We start from the raw sequence: 13,844 nt of genomic DNA, 5'->3' as shown, positions 1-13,844 counted from the left end.
TGAAAATAAACAGAATAAATAAATATAGCTTCTAAATTATGTACTGCAGCTACATCCTTAATACAACCTGAGCACAAAACACAAAAAGAAATTCGAATTAGACCCTGGCCTGCTGCAAAATATTGTTGACTGAAGAAGCCACAAAATGAACCTTTTACTCACCGAAGGATGCAGATGTGTTTCCATGTATAATGTATACTTTTGAAAGCAATTATTTTATACATAGGATGTGATTTAATAAAATTCACCCTCTATCTGCAGACTTGTCAATAGGAAACACAAAAGGGTGTCCGTTCAAACACAAAAACCCCTACGCATAAATGCAAGGCCTGTCAACTAAAATTTTGTGCCTTTTTCTATTTTCCTAGCTTAAAAAAATTGAAATTCAATGCAGTGGTTAGCTGAAAGGGCACAGATACAAAACATGTAAATTGTTGGCCATCTATTAGCTATAAGTGTGTCATGCATAATAGAAAAGAGGGTGTCTCCTATGGAAATCTATTTTGAGAGAGGCATCCATTTAGAGGAAACTGAGAACTCAAAATTAAATTAAACTGGAGAACAGAGACCAAAAAGATAATACACTAATGGCAAAGACTTTCAGGAAAGAGGGGACCTGTGATAAAGTAATCTTAATTCCACACCAGCAGAAGGTTCTCTATTCCTGAGGTCAATCAAAAACCAGGTGGAAACCACCAAGTGGAAGAAATAGATATACTATCTAAGGCAGGAGCCAGGTATGAAGAAAGGGGGACCTGGAATCCTTTCTGCCATGAAGCTGAAGGCTCCTAACAAGCTTCCTCTTTTTTCTTTCTTTCTTTTTTATTTTTGTACAGGGGATTGAACCCAGAGGTGCCTTAACACTGACACATATCCACATTCATTTTAATTTTGAGATAGGGTCTTGCTAATTTGCTGAGGACTTCACTAAGACGCTGAGGCTGGCCTTGAACTTGGGATCAGAAGTGTGTATTGGCCAACAGCTGTGTCTGCATGGACTCCAGCCAAAGCCAAACCACAACTAATATTTGCTGAGTTTCTCAGACAACATAGAGTGTTTTGAGAATTAATGGCAAAGAAGTACCTCAATGAATTTTCCATTTCATTGAATGGTAATAAATCTTTATCTTCAAAACAACATAAATATTGACAAAGACACACACACAGCCACCTTATTTGAAAGCCTGATTGTATAATTTTATCAAACAGAGAAAAACATATTCCTCTTCATTTCAATATGCTAATTATTTGGCTCAATAACAGATGTTTTTGGACTCTAAAACATGCTCCAACTTATTATATATCACTTAAAACTTCACTAACAACTTACTCATTTCAAGATACTCATAAAATAAGCCCAGTTTGCCCATGGGCTGTAGATGGTAATCCTGTTCCCATCGTGGGGTTATCTTTTCTGATCCTGAAACTCTGTGATACCGTCCAATTAGATTCATGATCCAGCTGCCAAAAAGATCAAAGTAGAAATTAGATTATTATTAGACCAGGGTCATACCAGTATTTCACTGCTATTTCAAATCTGAACATGTATTCTTACCAAGAAATTAATTTCTTGTTTGCATGTTAAATTTCTTTTTATTTCTGCCTTTCCACTCCCCAGATATTTTGAAAAGCAGGCCTAGATTCCTGGATGTATCAAAATTGTAATGGCTACTATCTTTTTCTTCTAGCACGTTTTCATGTGGGAGGTTTAAAAAGATATTTTTCATTTGATTAACTTTGTGTTTTTTTTTTTTAATTTCTGCTCTCATTCAAAATGGTCTTTCCAATATGGAAATCATCATTGAAAATAAAGTAAAAGATAGAATATATGAATTGGCAATAAGTGCTATGGAGAAAAATAAAGCAGAACCTGGACTTTTTCAGGGATGCCTGGTATGGGTGAGGGGCAAACCCGAGTGACACCTGAACAAGGACGTGAGGGAGGGCAGAGGGTCAAGCACCAGAGGTGAGAGCTTCCTGAAAGAGGAACAGTGACTGTAAACACCGAGGCAGGAACAGGCCTCCACCTTGAAATACAGCATAGAGGAGGCTCCTGTGGTCCAAGGCTAGTAGGAAACAGGGCTGCTGGGTTGGGAGCTGGGGTCTAAAAGACCTCTACTAAGAGCATTTGGATGTTTTTAACTCTGAGGGAAGTGAGGAGCCACAGGAGGGCACTAAGCAGAAAAGTGACAAATTGACATTAGATAAAATAGTTCTCATTAGATGATATGGGACTAACAGTAAGCTGAACAATTTAAGGACCAGAGAAGTGAAAAGTCCTGTTGAGGTCATGTGCAGAGCTAGGAGCAGCAGCTCTGCCCACTATGGGACACTTCCCCCACAGAGCTATCTGTTCTCTCTTAGTTGTCATGCTTTTTTCTCTCTCAAAGCCCTGTGGCCTAGATAAATGCTTTCCCACTTTTAATGGCAATTTGCCCTGAAAAGAAATCTGAGTTGGCAGTAAAATAAGGTGTGCACCTGTAGTGTGAAGAACCATTGTCCCCTCAAGCAACAGCCAGCTTGTGGTTTACTTGTGGAGTTCATCAGAAGAGGCACCATAACAACAAGCAACTTCAAGTACACATACAACATCTGGCTAAGCTTTGGCTGATTAAACAACAGGTTTGTGTGAATTTCAAATTCTTACAAAGGGGACTATAAAGACTTGCTGCAAGAAATCCACTCAGGCCATCATGCTCCTCCTCCTGGGTACACAGTGCTCACACACGAACTAGTCTAAGACAGGATGGAGGTGGCTCTCTGTGCTGGGATTCCCCACAGACACTCATCCCAGCCCTAACTCTGCCTGATCACTCACTACCCAGGCCTTACTCAGGGGAGATGCTCTGCCATCAACATGGCCCTAGCTTCACAATCTTTCCCTATGTCTATCTCATTGATGAAATCACAGAGGCAACAGTAAGCTAAAGAAAGGAGAGGAGATTTGACTCAGATGACCCTGAATCAGAATCCACATTCATTGCTTTACTTTGGTAAAGTTAAAAGAAAATAAGGTGATAAAACACATATTGTCCAGGGCTGCTGTCAGGATTAAACAATTTAAAACAGGTCAAAGCTTTAGGACATTTCCTAATACGCCCATTCCCACTGTATGGGATTTCCTGTTGACCAGCATAGGTCACATTGGCTGAAGCCAACTGAAAATCTGGCCTACATTATTGGGAATATTGGCTTGGGGATACCTGGCCACCTGGACCAGTGGTTTTCACTTCAGTACTTAGAAGAAAAATGTGGAATGGTTGCTAATAGTGCAGCTTCCTATCCTGCAGCTATGGAACTGAGGCATGTTCTCGATCTGCAGTTTTACAGCCATCCCAGGGGCCTGTAACATAGGTAGTTCTGAGGTCCACACATGTTCACCACCCTTCATGACACCTAATCTCCAGATAACTGGGTTTAGTTTTTATGGGTTTATTTTTTGCTCTGCCTCCCTTCCAGTCTCAGTCTCCTCTGAGTCCTTTCCATGTCCCCCAGAGAAGCAGATATTTTTCTGTATGGCACCAAATCCATCATAATTTGGATTCGAAAGAAGCATTTATTTTGTTGCATTACTAACTCATCTGGTGCTTCTGTCCCTACTGTTCTGTCTCCCAACTCATCATGGGTCATATGACAAGTATTTACAACTAGTTTTCTTTTCTAGCTACACACTCTAAGTCTCTTGTTCAGCTGAACCACTCATCCATCTACTGTTGCCCTGGGACTTTTGAGTTTTCTACTGGACTACAGCTCTAGTACTGGATTTCAATCTTGACTACATGTGAGAATCACTTGTAGAACTTTTAAAAATATACCAGATTCTTATTCCCCTGGCTAAAGCTAGAAGGAGGGCAGTGGTTACAAAACGATTTCTTTAAAACATTTTCCATGCATGTTAACCTAACCTCATTGTAATAAGCTGCTCTTTACTTAGTACTTATAGATGGCATGATGCACTTTATACCTTTATTTTGGCCTTTCCTTTATTGTAATTAGCCCACCTACTAAACAGTGATCATTTATGTTTAGAACATTCTATAGTATTCCTACTTACAAAGCTTCGAAGCCAAGCATCCCTTACTATCTGCATCTGTTTCATGTCTGAGTTCACTGTTCTTGAACTTAAAGAGTGACTGTGGGTAGTGAGGGCTACCTGCATTTAGGACCCTCTGACTGTAGGTCTCTGGGGCATCTATAGCCAGACCACATCTTGCAAAAGGATACCTTTTCCTCTGATGGTTCATTTTTCTTATTAGTGGTGAATACTCATTGTGGAAATTATAGAAAACATGGAAAGGAAGAAAATTATAATAATCTACTATCTAAACATCAAAAGATACTAATGCCATATGCATTTTGGATGTTTATTTTCCTCAACATGTTATCATAAAAATTTCCAGAGTGATATGCTTAACACAGGAATTGTACTAGGCTTTTGCAAGTACAGAATGAAATAAAATCCCAGGAATGTCTCAAGTAAGTGGTGTTTAGAAGGTCAAAGGGCTCTAAGCTTGTTCTCTGGGTCCTAGTCTGTGATTCACTGATGCTCTGAACTTGAAGCATTTGAAGTACTTATCTATCTCATGGTTCATGCCAAGTGCCTGCTCAATGCCAAGGTCCAGTCCAGGTATGGGAGACCCCACGGGGAACCTGGCCACAGTGCCAGACATGCTGTTTCTCTGGTTCCAAGAATCCTAGTCATATATATTTCACCATGTTCCTTTTGATACATTAACTTGACATGAAAACAGTTGCTGACTTACAAGGCTTTTCTTTCCTTTCCTATCTATTATTGGGATGGGTGTAGTCCTGGGCAGCAAGATGACAGTTATATCACTGACATGTTAAGATTTTGTATGAAAAATTATAAGGAGGACACTGGCACCTACACAAAGAAGAAGCCCAAGTCATTCTCTAATTTGGCTAACACCTGGCATTCCTAGCTTTTAAACTAAGGGGGAGATGATTTAAAACAGACCAGGAGTAGAAATATCTAAAGGTCACCGTGATTTTTAACAATGGACCTACTTGAAGTGAAAATATAAACAGGTCATGCAGACTATATAATTCACCCTTTATTTAAAAACATCTCATATGAACTAATTTCATTTTGTATGAATTTCTCATTATTAGTTTAGGAAATCTACTCTCCCAGCTACATTTTCAAATTGGAGAATAGTTCACTGCCAGCCAATTAATTATCAAAACTTAGTGTTAAATAATTAATATGCTTGGCTTAGAAAATGTTCTTTAATAATAAAAAAATGAGTTAAGACTTTCCTCTATTTTCTTGTATATTTATTTTCCCTGTATTTATTTTCACATAGAAACAAACATAGTATTATTTGTGCTTGACCTACTTTTACTTATCTGGAAAAATCTTAATATTTGTTGTTTTCTGCACAGTAGGATTATAAAATATTAATTTCACAGTTAAAGCCAGAATCCCTTTCTAGGAAGAGGGTGGGAGAAGGGAAGGTGAGATATTTTTGTTTAGAGAAAGACTCTGGTGGTTCACCCTAAAGATGGAGGAGGAAGAAATCCAGTGTTATAATTAACACTGTACAGGAGGATGAACGGAAACCTGACCGTGGGAGAGACACAGAAGAAAGCTCAGGAGGGGAGGATCAGGAAAGGGGAGTTGTAGGTGATGTGGGAAGACAGGGAAGAATGGCAGGAGGCTAGAGAAAGAAGTATGATAAGTTTAAAAGACCTTGTTTGCAGAGTGGGATAAGAACTTTTTAAAAAGTTTCTGCACAGCAAAGGAAACCATCGACAGAGCCTACAGAATGGGGAAAAAATCTCTGCCACCCGCACCTCAGATGAAGTGTTAATTTCCCAGATATACGAAGAACTCAAAAAGCTTAACATGAAAAAAACAAAACAAAAACAAATCATCCAATCAATAAATGGGCAAAGGAACTAAACAGACACTTCTCAAAATAAGAAATATGAATGGTCAACAAATACATGAAAAAATGTTCAACATCTCTAGCAATTAGAGAAATTCAAACTAATACTACACTGAGATTACATCTCATTCCAACCAGAATGGCAAGTATCAAGAATACAAGTAATAATGTTGGTGAGGATGTGGGGGAAAAGATACACTTATACTTTGTTGTGGAACTGCAAATGAGTGTAAGCACTGTGGAAAGCAGTATGGAGATGCCTCAAAAAACTAGGAATGGAACCACCACTTGACCCAGTTATACCATTCCTTGGTATCTATCCAAAGGAGTTAAAATCAGGATACTATAGTGACACAGCCACATCAATTTTTTTAGCAGCACAGTTCACAATAGCTAAGCTATGAACCAATCCAGATACCCATCAACAGATGAATGCATAAAGAAACTGTGGCATATATACACAATGGAATATTATTCAGCCATAAATAAGAATGACTTTATGACATTTGCTGGTAAGTAGATGGATCTGGGGACTATCATGCTAAGTGAAATAAGCCAATTCCCCAAAACCAAAGGTCGAATGTTCTCTCTGATATGTGGATGCAAACTGTTTTAGTCAGATTTTTTGCTGCTGTGACTAGAAGACCCAACCAGAACAATTGTAGGGGAGGAAGAATTTGAGGGCTCATGGTTTCAGAGATCTTACTTAGTCTATAGAAGGCTGGCTCCATGCCTTGGGACTCGAGGTGAGGCAGAACATCAAGGAGGAAGAGTGTGGCAGAGGGAAGCAGCTCAAATGGTGATCAGGAAGCAGAGAGAGTGGTCTCTACTTGTCAGATACAAATATATACCCTAAAGCCACTTTCGCAATTCCCACTTCCTCCAGCCACATCCTATCTTTCAGTTACCACTCAGTTAATCCCTATCAGGGGATTAATTCTCGGATTGGGTAAAGACTCAAATTTCTCCTCTGAACCTTCTTGCATTGTCTTACATGTGAACTTTTGGGGGACACCTCCCAACCAAATCGTAACACCAACCCACAAAAAGGGGGTGGGGGAGAATAGAAGTTCAGTGGATTAAACAAAGGGAATTGAAGGGAAGGGAGGGAGACAGGAATAAGAAAGAAGAATGAATCTGACATAACTTTCCTATGTACATATATGAATATACCACAGTGAATTGCAACATCATGTACATCCACAAGACTGGGATCATTCTAATTAGAAAAGGATATATTCTGTGTGTGTGTGTGTGTGTGTGTGTGTGTGTGTGTGTGTGTATCAAATAGATTCTACTGTCATGTCTAATTAAGAAGAACAAATAAAAAAATAAATTTAAAAAATAAAGGGGGAGGTTTTTAAATTTCAAAACATAAATTGTTTGAGTTTCTGCCTTCATTCACTAAACATCAGTAAAGCATAAACATTGGAGTGATTTTGGAGGACACTAGGGAGAGAGCTGTGCACCCTCTGCATTTGGGGTGGCATGGAATAGAGAAAGGTACAGATATAGGAGGCAAGACAGACAAGAGATGAAAAGTTTTGCAAGAGCAGAAACTCAGAGCAGAAATCACCCTGGAAAAATAAGTATGGTAGGTAGAACAATGGTCTGTCCAAAGTGTTCCTCTCCTAATTCACAGAACATGTGTGTGTGTTAGTTTCCCTGGTAAAGGTATGGTTGCTGATCAGCTGACTGTAATACAGGGAGATCATCCTAGATGATCCAGGTATCCAATATAATCACAAAGATTGTTAAAGGAGGAAGAGGGAGGCAGAAGAGAAAGGGAAATAAGGAAAGACAGGAGAGAAGAAGAGGGAGCCACAGAAATCAGAGGCACAGAAGTCAGATACAGGAAGCACTGCTGCCTTTGTGGAAAGAGAAAAGAGGTCACAAGCCAAGAGGTGTGGGTGGCCTCTGGAATCGAGAGAAGGCAGAGAAAGAGATTCACCTGAGAGATTTCAGTAAGGAACATGCCTGCCAACACCTTGAATTTAGCCCAGACTGCTGACTTTCCAAACCATAAGACAATACATTTGTGTCATTTTAACCCATTAATTTTGTAGCAATCTGTTGCAGCAGCAAAAGAAAACTAATATAATAGGTTCCCTGAAATTCTCAGAGAATGCAGATGGTGCTGGACTTTTCCAGTTTGATGTAGATGGGACTTAAGTGAAAACTTAGGGCAGTGCAATTTGAGTTAATGTCTTCAGTATAGCTATAGCTTATTCTTATTTTTTGAGGGAAAAAAAAGTTAAGTCAACCTTTGTGGTTATTATTTTAGACAATTACCTCTTTAAACATTATATGTATATCCCTGTGCCTTAGGCTCACAAGAGAACTTCTTTATTGATGTCCTGGGGGTCGAACCCAGGGGGCTCAGGTGTGGCAGGCAGGTGCTCTACCACTGAGCCACATTCCAGTCCAGAATTCCTGTCCCTGAAGGCATACGAGTTTGGAGTCATGGTGCCCTGGTATGGAATCCTACAGTAACCTCTTATTGCCTCTGTGAACTTGGGTAAAACATTTAATCTGTTTAAGCTATAAATTTTCATTGCAAAACCAAGATAAAACAAGATAGTTTAAAAATTAAATGAGAGAAAGACATAAAGCAATCCAGTGACAGGCATATGCTAAGAATTCAGCAAATCCCTATTTAATGACTTTAAAACATACAACACAAAGGGGAGGGTGTAGGGTGCTGTGAGAAATTGGGGACACATGTAGTTCACATTCTAAGGAAGGGCCATGCTCAGAGGCCTGTGATTAGTCAACCACAATGACAGCTTAAAGACACAAACTGTAGCAGGTGGGGTTTCACTAAACAGAACAAAGGTTCTATGTAATTATTAAACACTTGATAGGTATAAAGTGTTTGTTGGACTATCCTGTCTTAAGACCTTTAATAATAGATTCCAATCCATTTTAGAGGTGGACATGCAGCTATGTGGCTATGTAGGTAAATTATTTCACCAGGTGGGCTGACGGACCTCCTGCCTGTTATCCAAGCTACACTATCTAATACTCACGGAAGCAAGACTTCTTGTATGTTATTCCAGATTGCTTTTCCTCCCATGATTATTGTCAGTTGAGTAGTTAGTTCAAGGAGACAGCCACCTGGGTCACACTGGAATGTTAAAAAGAAAATCTCATTTAGATTATAGATGCATGTAACTTGGAATACAGTCAGTAATTTTATTTTTCTGATATTTATTCTGTCTAGACTAAAACATCTAAAAAAAAAAAGAAAACAATGAGAAAACTATTCATTAGGTAAGTGAGAGAAAGCATGAAGCAGCTTAAACTGTAAAAAGAACACAATGTATTTTCACACCTCTTCATTTCTGTACTTTCCCAGCCAATACACTGGGTCTCCTGGGTAGCCCACGAATTTGCCCTTAAAGAATGCTATGTAGAAGCATGAAGAGTAGTAGTTGACAAACTGGAATAAGAACATCTTCATGGTTAGACTGTTCTCATAATCAGTCTGAGTCCTTGGGAGTTCTGCAGTTAAAATAAAACAGAAAAAAGATTTTAAAATTGTGAACGCCTTTGAAACTCTAATCAAAGACACTGATACATGAGTTAACGTGTTGAAAAAAAAAAAAACACAATTCACACTGTTTTCATTTAAGCTGTTTTCAGTTCCTTAATATAGCCACTGTGTTAATGCCAAGTTTACGCATTGTTATGAGTTCTCACCACAGAGTACAATATCCCACATGGCAAAATGTGTGTGTGTGTGTGTGTGTGTGTGTGTGTGTGTGAATGTACACGTTAGTTTTTTTTTTATCATTCCTTAAAATTTACAAGTACTATGTTATCAAATGGACAAGGACTATCTTAGATCTAGACTAACAGAACATTACTTTTGAATTGCCTGCTGAGTGATACTCTTTCGTCTTCCTGAATTGCAGTAAGACAACCACAAAACAAGGGGCAGCTTGCTAGAGGCACATGGGGGAGACAAAACAGGTCATCCTTCTAGCTTGGCATCTAAATCAGTCTGATTGTTCTTAGATGACCACTTAGTCCATTCAGAGAAGGACACAGATGTATGCAGGGTGTGGAAAGCACTTAACTCTGGCCACTAAGCAGCTGCCTGGGACACAAGCCAGGGGGAAGAAACACTTATTACAAAAGCCAGAGCTGCCGGGCATTATATTAATATGAACGGCATGGGGAAGACATGCAGCAGCATGATTGCTTGTCCTCTCCTCAATGAGTGTATTTGCCACTGGAACCATGACCTTATTCCACTTATTTGCAATAAAGAGACTATTTACTTTCAACAATAGAGTACATGATCTAATGTAATTGAAAATATTATTCAGCACTGATCTGTTTACACAGAGCTTGGACAGTATAATGATTGTCTTTGCTCTGTCCCTCTTACTAATATAAAGCTGTTGATAATTCTTTTCCCATACAGGCAAAAAAAAATACATTTACACTTGAAATTTTCTAAAATTTGTAACCTCCAGGGATTGAAATGGATAAAGATTCAGTCTTTAATTTTACCAAGATTCTAAAAATGTCCCAGGAATTGCCTAAGCTAGGGTAGAACCTTACCGAAATTAGTAATCATAATGGCCACTTTTTCATATATGGTGTTCAGAATCATGATGATGATAAAGCTGATGATGGAAGCTGTGATGGATGTGGCCGTTTGTGGAGTCAGGTACTTCTGGATTGGGTCTGTCCCATTGACGTTCTTGGGAAGTTTTGCAGAAAATACAATGAACACTGAGAGCCGATAGACGATGATTCCAATAACTGAAGCAATGATCAGCAGGATCTGAAAGCATTATAAACAGCAGCATGAGACTCACCAGCAATCAGATTTTTACTGTTAATAATTGGCACATTTATTTAACAAGGTACATGTGTAAAGTGTCGTGAATCTCCCATGTGCCACAAGACAGGAGGAAAACAGGGCACAAGAAAGGGAAAGGAATGCTGGAAGTAAAAAGTGTGGGTACAACAGATGTGATGTTAAGAGGGGAATGTGCACAGGGGTGAAATGGGATATGAGAACTCGCTGCACTTTCTATGCAAATTTTCTATAAACCTAAAAACTGCTCTAGAACAGAAAGTCCATTAAAAAAGAGTGTTCTCAAGTTCTCAACAGACAGCAAAAAATTGGAACAACTAGTAGCATGTTAAGGTAGAAGGAAAGTATCCGTGATCAGAGAACCAATGAAAACATCCCTTCTACTACAATTACTGAATAACTTAGGTTAGAAATATGTGGGGTTTTGCTGAGTAATACTCCATTAAGAAGATATGATTTTTTTTTTTTCAGCAGAGAACCTGTCACCAACTGGAGTTTGGTAAGCAGGTGCTAGCTTCTCTCTAATCACAGAATCGAGGGAGGTTCTGGACAGGCCATGAAGTTGGCCCAGAGGTGCCCTGTGTCAACTATCTCTACTGACAAAAGTTTCTTGTACTTTCCCCACTCGGGCCTCCAGCTGGCAGTTGTTTCTACCTGCATTTCCATGTTTTTTTTTTTTTTTTTCACTGATGTTCTGTGCTTTTGACTCAGTTCCAGCCTCAGTGTAGGTATCTGAAGCACAGTTTGCACATAAAAGCATTTTACTTTTTCAGTAAGCAGATTTTCTCTGGTCACTGAATAAGGCACATTAAAGACCCCATGAATTTTTTTCCCAACTCGATTTACAACATTAGACATTGTTAGAGAGGTATCTTTAAACTCTTTTCTATACATCTATTTTCTTGACTGGACTCCAGAATCATGTTGTTAATGTGTCTGACTGCTCCTGATGCATGCCACAAAAGAGAAAAGATACAGAGAATGGAAACTTCAGGAACAAGCAAATCATGTCACAGTGTTGGTAGTAATGGGGCTGCTTTTCACCTGCAGAGTACAGTACAGGGAATGATTACAGGATGGTCCTTGCACCTGAATCCCAGCTCTGCCACTGCCTCAACACACATAATACAAATTCACCTCTGGGGCTTCAGTTTCCTCATCTGTACATGAGCATAAGGTAGCACCTAGCTAATAGAATTGTGGAGGACGCAGGGAGTCACTACAAGTAAAAACACTTAAGCCCAGGCACATGAAAAGCACTATTTAGATACTACCTATGTGATGGTGACCAAAGTGTTAAGAAGCCATTTTTCTTATGTTTTAAGCAATAATCCACTTACAGAGAAGGCATTATCCTTTTCTTCACAGTTAAGTCTTAACTCTTTAAATACACCGAACTTAGTAATCGTGATGGTCACTTTTTCATATATAGGGTTCAGAAACTCATGAAACAAACAAGATCTTGGTACGTATGTATGTGAAAAATTAGCTAAGGCTAAGGAAAAGTGGAGAAGATGTTGAGTCGCCCTTGCTCAGCACAACACATAAAGGCTATTTAAATATTACACAGCTCTAAAAATTACCTCCATAAATATTTTGATAATTATTAAGTAATTCTAACAGCAGTCTTTAAATGCCTACTGTTCACCTCAGCATGTGTATTTGTTGACTACTTATAACAAACCTCCGCAGTAGGTAGTATTCTCTCTCTTTTATGGATGAGAAAATAGAGAGTAAGCCATTTGTTCAAGACTAATCATCTAGGAAGTGAAAGAATTGGGATTCCCAAAGACTCGAAAAACACACTGACCCCTACATGGGAATGCCTCCCATGTGGTTTATGAAATGAATTCTAATTCATTCCAGAGCTCATACACATTTGATAGGTTTCCATACGTCTTCAGGATGATAAATAAGTTCAATATCTCTTCATAGGAGAGGGGAAGCCTTCTTTCTCCTTCAAATTTTTTTATTTAACTTTTCTGATTCTAGTTTTAATATACTTTAGTATGATGTTCACTGTAGAAAATTTGAAAGTACCCTGTAGTGGACACTTGCTGCTTTTGCTGGCCTGGATCTGTTCACTGTCCTAGCAGAGAACCCAGATTTTGTTGTGGGGGCACTAACCCTACTCCATCAGCCCTGGGGTGTGTGTAGGATCGCCCTCACAGTGCTCCAAGGTCAGAGTCTGATTGGTTTGAGACAAATAACGTCTCCCCTCCCACTGGTCATAGCCTAGGATTCAGGGATTGAGATCTGACCCGGCAAGAGCCACTCAGTGTGAGGAGACAACTGTTAGTGTCCATGGGAGGAAGTAGCTTCCTTCATCCACAGAGAGGTCACTGAAAAAGACCTCTCTTTGCTTGGATATGATATGGGATCTGAAATGCTGCAGTCGTTTTGCCACTGTAAGGTAGTATCTTGACCCACCACATTGCAAGTCACCTGGGACAGAAGGAAGACAGAACAAAACATAGACTTTGATGCTATTTAGGCTCAGTAGCACCCCTGACTAAAGCCACACCTCCAATCTGGAATTTTCAGTTCAACAACCAAAGAATCTCACCTTCCCCCGTTTTGTTCTGTTTAAACCAACTGGAGACTGATTTTGTCACCTACAGTGGAAAGACTTGTATAAAACAAATAAAGAAAAATAGGCAAATTTACCTACTCTTCACAAATAGGCATAATTCTTTCAGAACTACGTACTCTTTGCATATTTAAAACCACTACAGGGGCTGGGCCTGTAGGTCAGTGGTAGAGCACTTCCTAGCATGTGTGAGGCACTGAGTTCAATTCTTAGCACTACATAAAAATAAATAAAGTAAAGGCATTCTGTCTACCTATGACTACAAAAAAATTTAAATATTAAAAAAAATTAAAACCACTTTACATATTTTATCCTTTCTTTAAACTTATTATAAACCATAGGCATTTTTATGCATCATAAAATATTTTCATGAGTGTGATTTTTCAAGACTAGAAAATATACAAATATATGGTGGGTTTGAAGTAGGACATTTTGGTTGAGATATTCATGTGGGTATGTGTTTGTGAATGTGTATATAAAATGTTGTGATGGATGTCTGAAAAATCTT

The 13,844-nt window shown here is 38.9% G+C and overlaps 1 protein-coding gene across 2 annotated transcripts in view; it reads right to left on the bottom strand.

The window, feature by feature from the left end:
- Positions 1 to 13,844, bottom strand: part of Ano6 (anoctamin 6) — a 196,348-nt gene that overhangs the window by 29,970 nt on the left and 152,534 nt on the right. For both annotated transcript variants that reach the window (XM_047549386.1, XM_047549387.1), the window contains 4 exons: positions 10,485 to 10,710; positions 9,247 to 9,416; positions 8,942 to 9,039; positions 1,331 to 1,461 (listed from right to left, as the gene is read on the bottom strand). In XM_047549386.1, the coding sequence (XP_047405342.1) occupies positions 1,331 to 1,461; positions 8,942 to 9,039; positions 9,247 to 9,416; positions 10,485 to 10,710 (625 nt within the window). The remainder of the gene's footprint in view (positions 1 to 1,330; positions 1,462 to 8,941; positions 9,040 to 9,246; positions 9,417 to 10,484; positions 10,711 to 13,844) is intronic.

Source organism: Sciurus carolinensis, chromosome 4 (genome assembly GCF_902686445.1).
Source record: "Sciurus carolinensis chromosome 4, mSciCar1.2, whole genome shotgun sequence".
Lineage (NCBI taxonomy): Eukaryota > Metazoa > Chordata > Mammalia > Rodentia > Sciuridae > Sciurus > Sciurus carolinensis.
This window is presented reverse-complemented; position numbering and strand designations above follow the sequence as displayed.